Source organism: Temnothorax nylanderi, unplaced genomic scaffold (assembly GCF_030848795.1).
Source record: "Temnothorax nylanderi isolate EJ_2023f unplaced genomic scaffold, tnyl_v1.0 TNYL_tig0084_pilon, whole genome shotgun sequence".
In the NCBI taxonomy this organism is placed as follows: Eukaryota; Metazoa; Arthropoda; class Insecta; order Hymenoptera; family Formicidae; genus Temnothorax; species Temnothorax nylanderi.
The window spans coordinates 198,786-212,962 of record NW_027249146.1 but is presented as its reverse complement, the minus strand read 5'-3'; the positions used below and the strand labels follow the sequence as shown (position 1 = coordinate 212,962).

The window sequence follows — 14,177 nt, the reverse complement described above, 5'->3', positions numbered from 1 at the left end:
TAATGCTTGAACCTTAGAATATATCAAAGATATGATAAACAAAATAGTAAAATATACAACTGTCTCAGATACATAACGTATAAAAATGTATAAAACAAAAACAGTATTTACTAACCGTTAATCCCTTCATGATTTGTCCAAGCATTGCCTTCATGATTTTCACAAACTTTCGGTAATAAAATTAAATTAATAAAGGAATTTAAAACAAAGGAATATCTGTTTGTCATATTCAAATAATCATTTATTCAAATCATTCATTCTTCAAATAGTTTTTAATTTCTTTTTTGTTTATTATCGAGATGAATTGCAAGAAGGATCTGTTTGAAACATGCTATGTCATGATGAAATTGTTACAGGTTTTCCTAGCTCACGGCAAATTCGTTGTGCTGAGTGCGCATCGGCTAGTGCATATCGGCGACACGGTGCACCGGAACGTGACGCGCAACGACGTGCGAACGCGCGTGCTACAATGTGCAAACGCCTTGAACGAGGCGCTCGCACAGACGGTGCAGAAGACGAAGCAGGCCGCCCAGTTCTTCCCGAGCGTTACCGCGGTCCAGGAGATGGTCGACAGCGTCGTCGACGTCTCACACCTGGCCAAGGATCTCAAGGTCGCCATGATACACGCCGCTCAACAGCCCTGAGAAGAATCTTCGTCACGGCGCGATCGCAAAACCACAAGTTCCTTCAACTGAGATGCAGTCTTCGATAGATTTTTTCTCCTTAATGGAGAAACTTCGAGACTGTAGAAGATTCAAACGCATTTCTGGATTTATCCCCGCGATTTGAAGCTTGTTGCCAATCGCGTTGATAATTTGAAGATAATGCTCGAAGGATCATGCTGAATCTGTTCTCCGCGTTTTTTTCTTTTTTTCGTCGAGGTTTTAAAGGAACATCGTTAAGAATCTTCAACGCGTTGACGAAAAAAAAATATTCTTTCTTGTATGAAAGTGGATCAAAAATATCTCAGGAATTTCTCATGAATGTGGTCCTTCAAGCGTTATCTGTGAGAGATGCGTATCATTGATGGCTCAGCCACTTATGAATAGAAATACAATAGTACTAAATGCGCCTCTTATTTTTTTCGGAAAGAGCAAGTACTAGCGCAAAAGAGTTTTGCTTATCCTGACAGTACTTTCGACATTAAATGGCGAGATAATCAAACATGATCCGTGTACGCTTCACGAAGATAAAAACATGTTCGGATATCCGCGCACTTTTAGTGCGTCCCGTGCAGCTATTATCCCACTTCATTATAAAGAAAATCCGTGGCCTAAAAATAGGAACCTGCTACTGCCAAAGCTCCGGTATAGATTGTAAGAAACGAAGAAAACCACAACCCTGGGACGAGTGTCTTTGTAATGTACTCGAGAATATAAGCATTATAATCTTTCATAGGAAATATATGTAGCCGTTCAATTAGACGTTCAGGTAGATCTGTGAAATGGAGTATAACGAGGCCAATAGCTTTCTGGCACGAGTAAAGGCACTTCCGAAATGACACTTTCGCGAATTTGCGACCTGGTAAGCATCCGGATTATCTTGCCACGTCGCAAAGTCTATTTCGGATATACGCCGACGACGTATGCAGCTAAACGTGTTAGTAGTTTTATAGATGTATGTATACAGTAGAACATACACACACGCGACTAGACAGCATGTATTCATATCTCTCTTTTAGAACCGGTTTTTCATCGACATCGGTTAACTGTAATTCTAATTTCGCGGATTCCTCGTTCTTTCGAAGGAAATTAGAATAAAAAGGCAACAACTCAAATTGCGATTACAGTTAACTGATATTGCTGAAATCTCGGTGATTAGCAATTTTAATGACGGGTTTGAAGTGTTTCCCTGTAGTGAAGAGTCACACACCGCTGCTTTTACTTGACGGCAAAAGACCGATATGAATACCGAATGTCGAATTGAGGAACAACCGCGTTTCTGTTTTTTGTAACTCGATCGTATGTCGGAAAATTGGCACCAAGAAAATTCAACGCAGACTTCTATGCGGGAAGTACACCTTTTTGGGGATACCCCGCGAAGGCTAAATTATTACTTGTTGCGGACAGTTTTTTTGGAAGACAATTTTAAATGAATTTTATACGAAGCTTTTACCGCCGGGTTACGACTTTTTCGAGCGCCCAGGCCTTTTTACCAGGCTCTTCCATAACGGTGAATTTGTCACGAGCGCACACACCGTGAACCGCAATCAGCGGCGGATCGAATTTGTAAACTGCTAACGCGCAAAAATTTCCACGGCAACTACTCGCATATTCGCGAATCTTTTTGCACAACGAGACCAATAACGCCTTTTCTATAGAGCGAACGAACGAATGTTTTTATTAGATCTAGCAGATCCTGTGGCAGACTGACACCGACAACGCAAATGTTTAAAGAATATCGCATTCAGAATTTTCGTTTTATCTCCTGGGTTATCTTTTGCATTTCTATTTATATAGATCAATCATAGAATTACTTTTTAATTATACAATCATCGAAACTTTTTTTTTACATCAAAATTAATCTTAAGGACTGAGGCAAAACCGAACTTCACGTTAAGATCCGGGATTACAGCTATCTTCAAGCTCACGCCTGTCGAGGCCAAAAGTATGTATACGATCCATCCGCTAATTTGCGGCGCACTTGTTCTAACGGCATTCTCCACGTGCGAAAGTGTACTTAAAAATAGCTCGCTGACTGTAGCACTCGCTCAACACGCGGAACCACCCAACTTTGTATCTTAGAGTTTCACCGCGCCTCGTTTAAACAACGGAGATATAATTGTAAGTGTGAATTACGCACGTTATTAAGAAGCCGCGTATTAAGATGTGACCGGCTGTTTTTGTTGCAGCTTTAACGAGCATCTAGAATTTCCCTTGTTTCATGGGAGTTTATCTCTCTTTCGATTCTTTTATTTTATTTAGATTAACTAATGTGATTTACTGTGTGTAACGGAGACGAAGCGACTTTGAAGGCGACTTACATTTATCTTACATTTATTATTATTATTTTTTTTTTAGAGACTATATACCCAAGCATATCGCGCATGGAGAAGCGATGATACACGAACCTCGTTTACGAGACTTGTATTATAATTTATTGAAGCGTTTTTGTAATTATAATGCATATGGCAGGCAGTTATACATATATAGATAGATAGAATTGTATATTTAGAAATTTATATGATAGTCGAATCGATAGGTGCTTATCATCCGCGTTGAATCATCGTATTCAAATATGTGTTGTAGCATTAAGTGGAATGGTTTCTCCTTTTTGTAAAACGCCGGTTGATGAACGTCGCTATCCACGCGAGCATCAGCTCATCATTTCCCTGATTTCCCCTTTTATACATTGTACCTGGATGATCTTTTCGCGATAGTTGTGAATCATCCTCGCGGTCACTCGTAAATGTATACGTAACGGTATTACTATAAACTTACGAGCTACATATCCGAGAGCAGCTATTACAAGATTATAGATAAAGAGAAATTAGAAACGAAAACTCTCGATGTAGCGCGCGCGATGATTCCTTAAAGGAACGTTGATCACACATCGAAAATTGGTTTATCATAATGACGCTTTAAATCATATGTTTTCGGTATAATCGCGCAAGGACAATTCCTGCGTTTTATCATTGAAGACTCCTTTGTGCTGTTTGCAAAGTCGAGATGCGTTACAAACTAAATAATTATGTTACCTTAAGAACACCTTATTTGTACATAGATATATTTATACATATTATATATATATATATATACATAATATAATTATTCCTATTACAGAAATGGAGTATGTATACACAAACATAATAGTACATCCGAGATGCATTAGTGGAGTAAACTTATTTGAATATCGTGCAATGTCAAAAATAATTTTTAAGCCAAAATACATTGAAAAAGACAAAGTATTTGAGGAAAAAAATATCTATCGAGACAAATATTCATAGATTCGACTTTAAAGTGTAAGTAGGAACTGTATAAATTGAGCCCATTTCAGTGCTGTAAAATATTTTTTTCTACCATACTTTTTAACAACACGCTTGACAACGCCCTGAACAATTAATATTGCATACTGGCGCGTTACATATGAATTACAGTTGCAGTCATTCAATAAAGTTATGATGAAAAAAAAAGTCAAGATCGAGTGGATTGCCCTTTTCCAGAATCCTTTATTTCTTACATATTTATAAGTCAATTTATAAGTTTTAATTACATTGCGCATTGTGTGAACTGAAAAATACAACAGTCCCAAAGTTCAATCTTACTCCTTATCGTGCAAACTTTAACAAGTATCCTCCAGTCGCATATAAAATATTTTTACTAGTGTACCAGGTCAAACTTTGATAAGTAGAAGCTCTTGCCCCATGCAAGAAATAACAAAGTATTCATAATCAGTTTTAATTAATCCCAGACACGTAGTCTCGGACGTCATCTCGTCATTTCTTGGCAAAAGACATGCAGCGGGTTTCTTCTCAGATTTGCATCATCGAATGAGTGACTTAAGAATCCAATCCTGTCTCGTCAGCAGCGGTGATTAATGGACTAAGAGTGATCGCCGCAGCATCTACCTAAATGTGTGTGAACATTGCCCTCCTTGTGCGCTCTGTCTCTAAGAGCCTTCTCGTGATGGAAGCTGGTAAGATCTCGCTTCATAGCATAAGCATCTTCGCCATCCGCATAATATTTTGGCTCTACCTCCGACACCTCGAACTGCAAGCTGCTCGTGTACAAATTGAGAGCCGCACGATTACTTCTACGCACGTGCAGTGAAACGTATTTCGCTCCGAAGCACTCCACCATCGCCCGAGAGGCCTGATTCATCAACTTTTGCGCGATGCCCAGCCTTCTGTGCGAGCGCTTTACAGCCAGACTGGTAATATGTCCGTGGGGATTGTCCTCGCAGTCCTCCTCCATTTTGGCGAGCACGTATCCCACTATCCTTCCTTTCTCGTCCTCTGCTACGTAACTCAGCTGCGGCCACGAGAGAGCGTGGTACAGATAATATTTCATTTGGTAATTCTCAGGTAAGCACTGCAAATTGCAATGCTGTATATTCAGCAGGTCTTCCGTAGTCGCACAACGTATGTTTACAGACATTTTGGTCGGATATATTCTATCGCGTGATATCCAAGATTCAATTTTGCTTTATACAATTATTGCGTTCGTTATTATGGTTATTAGAGCTCCAATATATTGTATTTAATCACGGCGAAGTTTCTTTATGCGTGCGCGACCGTTCTTCAAATCGTTAACCGACGACGATTCACTCATTCCATTCCCAGTTAATTCTCTGACGAAGCGGAATCGTGATAGGAAGAACGTCCAGACTAAGTACCAACCTGTTGAAACAAATCATCGTGTGAATATTATATGTATGGTATGTAATAAGGCAAAAACAAAACAAAATAAAACATGCATGATTTCAATAATTATATATTCAGTAAGTTTTATAATTCAAGCTAAGAGATCTTGAAATATAATTTACATAATTGAAACGCTTATCTCTTGCTCACTCTATCTTATTGTTAATAAAGTAAGCAATTTAAACATTTTAATGGCATAAATGTACTTCAAACTTTCAGCTTGAATTATAAATTTCATATATATGTATCAAATTCTATAATTTAGTGCTTGAATATACTATAGCAAGCTCTTTATCGCCACTCAAGGAAACAATGTAAATGACATAATGCAAAAAATATGCTTATCACTGTGCGATAACGATACTGCATGATGACATACAAAAACAATGTGAGCACTATGTATGAGTGTCGCACTAAATTTAGAAACTACTAGAACGCAGTTAGGTGTCTAAAGATCACGATTCGCATTTACAGTTACCAGCACGCAATCTGCGCTTAGCGCACAAAACAAGAAACTCGTGTGTGTCTGCCGAATCCGCGTGTTTTTATTTTTCCCCCTGATGACGTAATTACGTCGGGACGTCGTGACTAGGGCACCAGCGCCCTGATACGTGTGCTTACCTATCACAACAAGGAGGAACACTATTAATAGACTGAATATCACGGAGAACGCCGTCAGGAAGATTTCCATCGAGATCTCCATCGGGATCTCCATCAAGGAACGAAAAGAAACAGAAGGGTAGAGAGAAAAAAATAAGAAGAAAAGGAAAAGAAACGTGGAAGAAAAGACTTTCCCTACGTCCTGCGCGCGTGCGATGGCATAACGTCTCTCACGAGGGGGGCAACTTCGCGCACGAGCGGCACCGTATGTACGCACGTGCTCTCGCGACCCGACGGCAGGGTAACACCGGATGTCGCGACGACGACGACGACGACGAGGCGCGGCGAGTCCTCGCCCTGCCTCTCACACTCGGCACGCCATTTTGAAAATCAAAACGACACAGGTGCACGCGTACAGGTTATGGCTGTCGCCCCCCCCCCCCTTTCCCCGCCCGCAAAAGCGCGCTACGCCGCCCGGGTGCCGATTACGTCGGCGTTCGCGCGAACGGCACTTACCGAGGTCACGACGCAGCTCAGACGGTCGCCCCAGGTGACATAACCTCCGCGAGTCTCTCCAATTTCTTCCCGCCGGCGAACGGTCCCGCGGAAGCGAGCGAGCGCACCTAACCTAACCTAACGCCACACGACGTGCACTCGGAGTAGCAAATAATGGCCGTTTGTTTGCGACTGCGACTGTTTTTGGTGTCGGAGCAAGTGCACCTGTTGCACCTTCTGCACTTGAAATAAAATATACGTAATATAGAAGGCATCTCGGTTGTTGAAGAAACCCATCCGATTTTTAACGTTGCAATGAATGAGGAATGATAAAAAAAATATTGTTTAAAGCAATAATATTGATGTGTTAACTAAATATACATCTATTTCCTTTTTTACATTACACAGAAAGTACATAAAATAATTAGACACGTCGATATCTTCAAATGTAAGATAATTATATGCTTAATTACTATAATTACACAGATGTCACATTATTGAGGGAATTTTGTTCCTTACTTGCAGTGTATAGTATGTAATCTTATTTGTACTAAATATTGTATAAATACGAGATTAATAAGAAGCACCCCTCTTCACGTATTTATACATGCCTACAAAATTTATGAATCCCTGTGATTTTCCTATCAAGGGAATATCCATGATTATCCATGATCGCTCTCTTACTTGTGTAGAATAATAATTTTATACACTGTACATTCGGCCTCAGTCATCTTCCTCCTCATCCGGCTCTTGCAAATGGTCTAATCTAAGTTCCTTCGAGCGGTCGACCTTAACCACCGGCCGATTCTGTTTACGCGTGGTCCTCTTCGGCCTCTCCCCGATCACGTATTCCGGCAGGATAATCTTACTGCTTCTGAATACAGGTTTCCCGTCCGGCTCTGCGATTGTCGCGCCAGTATCATCCGTCGTCTCCTTCGTCTGTGGCTTTCTGAACGCGATCTGCGACGACGTACGTTTCTTGGACTTGAACCGCGTCTCCGTGGAACCTCGCGCGCTCGATTCGCGGGGCTCGACGTCCATCTCCTCGTCCTCGCGTTCGTCAATATCCTCCTTTCTCTTGCGCGCCTTCAATTCCCTCAGGAACGACATCGCGGCCTGCGTGTTGCTGCGCTCCGTCATGTCCTCGCTGGACACGTCGTCCAGGCTGTACCTGACCCACTTGTGCGGGTTTCTGTGATAGTCCGGAATGTTTCTGAAAGTGGCGCGCGGCGCCGGACCCTCGGGACGCTTGAAGATACTCTCCCTGCCGCGAAATCTCTTCGTCTCTCTCTTCTGCCTCCGGTCGTCGCTCGGGGCTGGCCTCTTCTCGCGTTCGACCACCTGCATCTCCGCCTCCTCGTCCGCCTCGGACTTGTCATGTTTGTTGCATTTGCTTTCCGCGACGGACAGCTGATCGAACAACAATCGCTGCCTGTTGGCAAACGCTGCGTCACCGCCGCGTAGGATAAAATTAGCGGACGTATGCATTTTCAAGAGTCGTGACGCTCCTCGCTACAATCATTTATTTGACATATTTATCGTGTTTCTTCGAAATAATGAATTAAGCATTAAATATCACGTATTCCAAACCTCGAAGGTCGACGTCAGATCAACTTGGCTTTTTGTTAGGTTATATTGACGTTTCGTTTGGCGAATGCTGCCAACTTCAGACGAATCCAGTGAAATCCAGTCCCGTACAGCGCAATCCAGATTCCAGCAATATTGCTGGAATGTTTCACGAATCGTGATGGGTCGAGTTGCTTTCGATTTGCTTGCGAATAAACGCAAATGATTTCAATCCAGCAATAAACAGGATGTACCTTAATTCAGAAATTAATTCTGTAAGCTTGGAAATTAATATAAATGGAAATAACTTTTTTGTTGGTTATGGCACTACCTATCGCTTCGTCTAAAATCTGTTCCTTGTAATAGAAGACTTTGCGCTTTCAATTCTTCTTTCCTTTTCTCTTCAATTTTCCTCTCCATCTAATTTTGTGTCCATCTCGTTTTAAGTGCAAACAGCTGAGCACGGTGCAGCTGCAAGGAACGCCGAACGAACAACTGTCCTCGTTCTAACCTCGACTGGCCAGCGCGAGCGGGAATGGTTATGTCAATTTCGAATGGCGCAGGTAGTACGAACGTTCTTCTCGTTATCTACTTATAGAAATTAATTCGACAGCTCCCATAACGTGTCTCACGTGATAAGATGAACAAACGGTTGAAGCTGGCCGGTCTCGCGGCGTCGAGAACTTTACGTTCGGGCAAAACGACCCTCGTCGACGCGGACTCCTCGGAGAAAACGTCGCCCTACTTCGCCGGCGAGAAGAGATCGGCGAGGAAGAAACGTACGCCGATCAAGATCGAGCATGAAGCTATGAAGGATGATGAAACGAACGCCAAAGAGCCCAACGTTACGCCAGTTGTGGTAAAAAGCGAAGATGCGGAGGTGTCAACATACGTAGCGGACGTTAAAGTTGAAGAACGTGAGGTCGAAAACGAGAATGTGAAGCAATCGACAGACCTAAAGGATATCAAGGATGAAAAGCAATGGATGCCACCGAACTGGGAGACTGTGCTTGAAAACATTAAAGAGATGAGGAAGGATGAGACAGCTCCAGTTGACACAATGGGTTGCCACAAGTGTACGGATCGTAACGCCAGTCCCACGATGTTTAGATATCAATCGTTAGTAGCTCTGATGCTGAGCAGTCAGACCAAGGATCAGGTCACGTTCGCTGCTATGCAGCGTCTGAACACTTACGGTTGTAAGCCGGATATAATAGTAGCTACTCCCGACGATGTTCTAGGCAGACTTATACATCCAGTTGGATTTTGGAAAGTAAAGACCAGTGCTTTATTTATTTACAAAACGTTATTAGAATTTAACTTTCACTTTAAATTTCTTAGCACATAAAAGTAGAATAATTTTGTAAATAATATGAATCCTTTTTCCTTTTACTAATTTTTAATTCATTTTTGATTTCTTGGCATATGAAAGTAGAATAATTCTGTAAATAATACAAATCCATTTATCAATTATATTATAAGCCTATAATTTTCCTTCTATATAAATTTTTAACTCATTTTTAATTTCTTAGCATATGAAAGTAGAATTGATTCTGTAAATGATACAAATCCGTTTATCCATTATATTATAAACCTTTGTTTTTAATTCATAATAATTGAGTCGTTAAGTAATATGTAATTGTGTACACTTCAATCTTTTTAGATTTAAAAGTAATTTTTTATATTTAAAAATGTAATTTTTTTATTTTGTAGAAAAAGGTACAGTATATAAAAAGGACGTCAACAATCCTTCTAGATAAATACGGTGGTGACATACCAAAAACAGTAAAAGAATTGTGCGAGCTGCCAGGGGTAGGCCCTAAAATGGCTCACCTATGCATGCGAGTTGCATGGGGAGAGGTGTCCGGCATCGGCGTGGATACACATGTTCACAGGATTTGCAACAGATTGAAATGGGTGAGGAAACCAACCAAGACGCCGGAGGAAACGAGAAATGAGTTGGAGGATTGGCTTCCTAAACCTTTGTGGAGCGAAGTGAATCATCTCCTCGTGGGATTTGGTCAAGAAACTTGTCTACCTCGATTTCCCAAGTGTTCGGAATGTCTCAACAAGGATATCTGTCCGTATGCCTCAAAAAGCGGTGAAAAGACGAAGAAGTGATAAACGCATGTTTATATATGTACACAATGTTCACAAAGTTACAAAATATATTTATTTAGAGTTTGTGCAGTAAATTTGTCAAATATCCTAACGTCCGGATTTCTTTTTACTCCTCGTTTTAGTCCCCTTTTTAGTGCCACGTTTTTGCGCTAGCTTCTGGGCTTTGTGCAACTTTTGTCTACTTTGCTTTTTGTTTTTCTGCTGTTCCAGTCTCTGCTTTTGTTGAAACGCTTTACTCTTTTTTATTCGTTTCAGCGCTGCTTTCTTAACTTCTTGTTTCAGTTCTTTCGCAGATTTTATCTCACAGCTATCGGATTTAGAGTTTTGCTGCGCTTGTTTCTTACGTTTCTTTTGTAACGACATTCCCACAATCTCATCGTCGTCGTCGTCGACATCGCTACACTGGTCGTCATCTTGCTCTTCTGTTTCTTCTGTAATTTTGTTTTCACCTATCCACTTGCTTCCTTCTGCGAGATCCGCAACGTTCAACTCTAAAATACTAACTGTATGACCTTCGAGATCGTATTCTTGTCGAGATAACAATTCTTCCAGCTCTGGGACAACATGATGCGACAATGATTTCTTGTAACGTTCTCGCGCCTGAAAAAAAGAAATATATATATCATCGTGCTTTCTCTAATTCTTTGAGAAATGTCTCGATATCTCCAAATTAAAGCATGACTCACTTCTTGTTTAATTTTCTTTCGTTCCTCTTTCAGTTGTTGCTGCAACTGCTCCTGAGCCTTCCTTTTCCGCTCTAGCTTCCTCTTACGAAATCCTCCTAAAAATTCTCTGTAAATATAAAAACTTTTATAAATAGAAAATTTGTGAATATAATTGAACGCATGAACACGTGAATATAAATTAGTGTGTTAACTACACGAAGAAGTATCTTCCTGAAGTAGAAGTAGACTTCCTGAGATAAAATTACCGTCGCTTTTCCTCGTCGAAGACAAGCGTGATCTTCCTTCGCCTCTTCGGCTGACTAGGTTTTCTATTTACATTAAGTAATTGCGGCTGAGATTGTTTAAACATAATTGCAGCCCACCGTGATAGGTTATGTCAAACACTGGAACCCTGGAGATTGGTTATGTCAAAAAACACGTGTATACGAAAGGAGTAACTTGGCATGCTGTTAAAAATTAATTACTCAAGTTGCCGCTAGATGGATACTATGGTGAGGGGAGGGAATTTTTAGATTTCATTTCAATATTCAATCGGTATATTTGGCACCATTCACCAAACTAAAACTATTTTAATCTCTATGACGCCTATATATAGAAACAAAGCCTACGAATAAGGTAAAGAAAGAATTTAAAATAATCTTTCAAAACAGATTGTACAAGTTAAACGTAGGGTAATACATGGCTCTGTATAAAAATGATCAATTCAGAGTCGATAGGAGTTACCTACATTCGATCTTGATTCTCTCACCTCAATTTTATAAAACTTTGATTGGAAAGTTGGAAGTGCAAATAAAAAAAGATGGAAATTCGTTTTAGGAACCCATATTTCAAGTTAGATTTTTATATTTAAGTTAGATTTAGTATTTCATACAAGTTAACTTTTTATAGATAGTAAACTAGCATTATTTGATTCTATGTGATTCTAATTTGGCTTCAAAGAAAGACGTAATTTCTTAATAGTGAAAGTATATATGGAATAGTTGATTTATTATCAATCACACATGTATCAGAAATATAAATCACAATGTTGAGTGTACGCAGAAATATATTGCTTCGAAATTATACAAAAATACGGGAATGAAATTACACCTGTATTTAAATAATCAGAAAATATTGTTTACTATCACATAATTTATCCCCTGCCTCTTCCAGGTTGAGATCCACCCGGTTGACCCTGTTGATTCAGCCAAGGTGCCGAACCAGTACCCTTGCCTCTTTGATTTTGCCCTCTTCCTCTGCCACGAGCTGAAAGCATTTTATTATATTAGAATTATCAAATAAAAAGGATTAAAAAGGATTTTAAAAGAAAATCGCTAAACTTGCAAAAGATTCGATTCTTTACAATAGAAATGTATAAGTACATTTCAAATCCTGCAACTATTCATTCTAAAATTCGAGACTAACTAGTCAGGATCGATTATTTCGCAAGTACGATATATGAAATATTATTTCTTATAAATATTATTCAAATCCTAGAAAATAAAGTTCGATTATTGGATGTGATTCAGATTTTTAAAAGTACACATTAAACTTGATCATAAATATCATTTCCCAATGAGACAAGTGACATATAATTACTTCCTTTTTAATTATTCTAATGTAATTCGTTTTTAAAACAGATATTAAAATTATAGTTCTATTCATTCTTTCTGTCCAACTTAAGTTAAGTCCAACCTAATATCTTAGTAATTTTTTCGCTTTCTTTTACAAATGTCTTATCCATGTCTTTCAGGATACAACTTCTTCTTTCGAACGACGTTTACAGGAACAACAATCCCGTATTACGGACAAACCTTGGGCTCGCAATATAGCGGATTTCCCTCTGCCGGCTGTGCCTGATCCCTTGCCGCCGGGTCGTTTGAACATGGGTGCATTCTTCAGCATATCCGGTAATATAAGAAACCTGATTTTCGAGCCGCGGATATACACGTTCTCCAGCTGCCCGACCTGGCCGTCCCGGTACGTCACTGTGATACTCTGCATCTGACAATTCATATTATCCTCCGCCTCTATCAGTTTACCGCGATACACCTCGCCGGTGTTCGTTTCGCAGGTTATAATATGGCCCTCGGCTTCGTGAAGTACTTTAATGGGAACTCCGATCGACATTGCGGTTATCGTTTGAAAACCTTTGTCCGTCACGAAAATTCGTTAAGAATATTCTTCGATAACCGTATTTCTCCACTTTGTTACTTGAAAACCGTTTTCACAAAACGCAAACAACCAACAACCCATGCAACCACAACAGTGTGAAGGATGTGGAGGATGTGAAGTGTGAAGTAATAAACGAGTGCTGATGAATATATCGATCGATATATCGAGAAGAATCGACGTTCAATTCTGCGTTTCCAATTCTTTTGGATTCTTCAAATAGATGAATTTCTGCGTAAACGTCTCGTTAACCGACTTTATCTGGATCAAACTACGCTGTCATTATTTTTTATTTCTGGCTATCTTAATTTTTTTTTACCACGTGCGTTTTAGCACGTGATCGGACGTTTCTTCTGGATACAGCTTTGAGGTCATGAAATACAAATTCGCATGATAGAGACACGATGTTCCGATCAATCGCGACGCCAAACCTCACGAAATAAAATGGCGCTGGATGTCTATTACTACGTTTACGCGAGCGTTATGCCCGTATCAGACTACGGATTGGGATTGAGATTGGATTGAAATTTGACCAATCAGAGCAAAGTTTACTAAACTTGAGATCAGTTTTCTCTGTTCTGATTGATTAAATTTCAATTCAATCTCAATCCCAATCCGTAGTCTGATACGGGCTTTACGCGGAAAATATCGGTCCATGGCCGGTATTCATAGTCAGATCTTATATTTAAGATTGTCTTAAGTACAATCTTAAGATGTCATAAACCAATCACAGAATCGTATTAGCATCTTGCGACATTACTTAAGACAGTCTTGAAATAAGAACCGACTATGAATACCGGCCCATGTGACCGCACCCTAAGAAAATCGACCAATCCCAATCAAGTATTGTGTTGTCCGTAACCCCAGTAGGGGAAAATACTTGATTGGGATTGATCGATTTTCTTACGCTTACGTTTTACGTCCTTACGGCATTTTATGTGTGAAGGCCTTTATGGCTGCGTTCGGGGAGCGCACTATTAGCGCTATTTGCTTATTCTATCCTTGTTCTACACTTGATGAGCGATAAAGATAGAATGATGCAATAGCGCTAATAGCGCGCTCCCTGAACGCAGCCCAAATATTACATCGTTACGTAAAATGCATGATGCGGACCAAAATTTGATTGGCTGTCGTATTCTTCGGCCGCCATTATGCGCAATGCTACACCTGTCTTTTTACATCATGGTAAAATGTAA

At 40.0% G+C, this 14,177-nt stretch overlaps 6 protein-coding genes across 9 annotated transcripts in view; 2 read left to right on the top strand and 4 right to left on the bottom strand.

Annotated features, from left to right (window-relative positions):
• The window catches only part of P130cas (Serine_rich_CAS and FAT-like_CAS_C domain-containing protein p130CAS), a 62,588-nt gene extending 58,456 nt beyond the window's left edge, over positions 1 to 4,132 (top strand). For both annotated transcript variants that reach the window (XM_071710020.1, XM_071710019.1), the window contains exon 9: positions 357 to 4,132. In XM_071710020.1, coding sequence (XP_071566121.1) covers positions 357 to 644 — 288 coding nt within the window. In that variant the 3' untranslated portion in view covers positions 645 to 4,132. The remainder of the gene's footprint in view (positions 1 to 356) is intronic.
• Positions 4,133 to 4,148: 16 nt separating this feature from the next.
• Vnc (GNAT family N-acetyltransferase vnc) lies at positions 4,149 to 6,640 on the bottom strand. Of its 2 annotated transcripts, none has more exons than XM_071710026.1 (2): positions 6,479 to 6,640; positions 4,149 to 5,338 (listed from the first exon to the last, which is right to left on the bottom strand). In XM_071710026.1, the coding sequence occupies exon 2, from the start codon at positions 5,094 to 5,096 to the stop codon at positions 4,542 to 4,544; it is 555 nt and encodes a 184-aa protein (XP_071566127.1). In that variant the 5' UTR covers positions 5,097 to 5,338; positions 6,479 to 6,640; the 3' UTR covers positions 4,149 to 4,541. The 2 variants fall into 2 exon arrangements, with proteins under 2 accessions (XP_071566127.1, XP_071566128.1); XM_071710027.1 differs by lacking the exon at positions 6,479 to 6,640 and adding an exon at positions 5,841 to 5,977.
• A 176-nt stretch (positions 6,641 to 6,816) lies between these two features.
• LOC139774618 (uncharacterized) lies at positions 6,817 to 8,183 on the bottom strand. Its single transcript, XM_071710023.1, has 2 exons — positions 8,048 to 8,183; positions 6,817 to 7,969 (listed from the first exon to the last, which is right to left on the bottom strand). The coding sequence occupies exon 2, from the start codon at positions 7,943 to 7,945 to the stop codon at positions 7,181 to 7,183; it is 765 nt and encodes a 254-aa protein (XP_071566124.1). The 5' UTR covers positions 7,946 to 7,969; positions 8,048 to 8,183; the 3' UTR covers positions 6,817 to 7,180.
• Positions 8,184 to 8,253: 70 nt separating this feature from the next.
• Positions 8,254 to 10,207, top strand: Nthl1 (Nth-like DNA glycosylase 1). Of its 2 annotated transcripts, XM_071710022.1 has the most exons (4): positions 8,254 to 8,298; positions 8,471 to 8,561; positions 8,637 to 9,296; positions 9,737 to 10,207. In XM_071710022.1, the coding sequence occupies exons 3-4, from the start codon at positions 8,664 to 8,666 to the stop codon at positions 10,142 to 10,144; spliced, it is 1,041 nt and encodes a 346-aa protein (XP_071566123.1). In that variant the 5' UTR covers positions 8,254 to 8,298; positions 8,471 to 8,561; positions 8,637 to 8,663; the 3' UTR covers positions 10,145 to 10,207. The 2 variants fall into 2 exon arrangements, with proteins under 2 accessions (XP_071566123.1, XP_071566122.1); XM_071710021.1 differs by lacking the exons at positions 8,254 to 8,298; positions 8,471 to 8,561 and having other exon boundaries at positions 8,568 to 9,296.
• Vito (nucleolar protein viriato) lies at positions 10,139 to 11,718 on the bottom strand. Its single transcript, XM_071710024.1, has 3 exons — positions 11,076 to 11,718; positions 10,831 to 10,936; positions 10,139 to 10,744 (listed from the first exon to the last, which is right to left on the bottom strand). The coding sequence occupies exons 1-3, from the start codon at positions 11,177 to 11,179 to the stop codon at positions 10,232 to 10,234; spliced, it is 723 nt and encodes a 240-aa protein (XP_071566125.1). The 5' UTR covers positions 11,180 to 11,718; the 3' UTR covers positions 10,139 to 10,231.
• Positions 11,719 to 11,857: 139 nt separating this feature from the next.
• On the bottom strand, positions 11,858 to 13,248 carry Smd3 (small ribonucleoprotein particle protein SmD3). The gene is made up of 2 exons (XM_071710028.1): positions 12,624 to 13,248; positions 11,858 to 12,075 (listed from the first exon to the last, which is right to left on the bottom strand). Exons 1-2 carry the CDS (start codon positions 12,937 to 12,939, stop codon positions 11,963 to 11,965), a joined length of 429 nt encoding a protein of 142 aa, XP_071566129.1. The 5' UTR covers positions 12,940 to 13,248; the 3' UTR covers positions 11,858 to 11,962.
• Between the last annotated feature and the right edge of the window lie 929 nt (positions 13,249 to 14,177).

Bases quoted from the DNA above. Each gene is read 5' to 3' on its own strand.
- Vnc (XM_071710026.1), bottom strand. From the start codon at position 5,096: ATGTCTGTAAACATACGTTGTGCGACTACGGAAGACCTGCTGAATATA.
- LOC139774618 (XM_071710023.1), bottom strand. From the start codon at position 7,945: ATGCATACGTCCGCTAATTTTATCCTACGCGGCGGTGACGCAGCGTTT.
- Nthl1 (XM_071710022.1), top strand. From the start codon at position 8,664: ATGAACAAACGGTTGAAGCTGGCCGGTCTCGCGGCGTCGAGAACTTTA. The intron at 9,297-9,736 runs GTAAAGACCAGT...TTTATTTTGTAG, and splicing joins ATCCAGTTGGATTTTGGAAA to AAAAAGGTACAGTATATAAA.
- Vito (XM_071710024.1), bottom strand. From the start codon at position 11,179: ATGTTTAAACAATCTCAGCCGCAATTACTTAATGTAAATAGAAAACCT. The intron at 10,937-11,075 runs GTAATTTTATCT...TTATATTTACAG, and splicing joins TTCGACGAGGAAAAGCGACG to AGAATTTTTAGGAGGATTTC. The intron at 10,745-10,830 runs GTGAGTCATGCT...TCTTTTTTTCAG, and splicing joins GAAAGAAAATTAAACAAGAA to GCGCGAGAACGTTACAAGAA.
- Smd3 (XM_071710028.1), bottom strand. From the start codon at position 12,939: ATGTCGATCGGAGTTCCCATTAAAGTACTTCACGAAGCCGAGGGCCAT. The intron at 12,076-12,623 runs GTTTGTCCGTAA...AAATGCTTTCAG, and splicing joins CGCTATATTGCGAGCCCAAG to CTCGTGGCAGAGGAAGAGGG.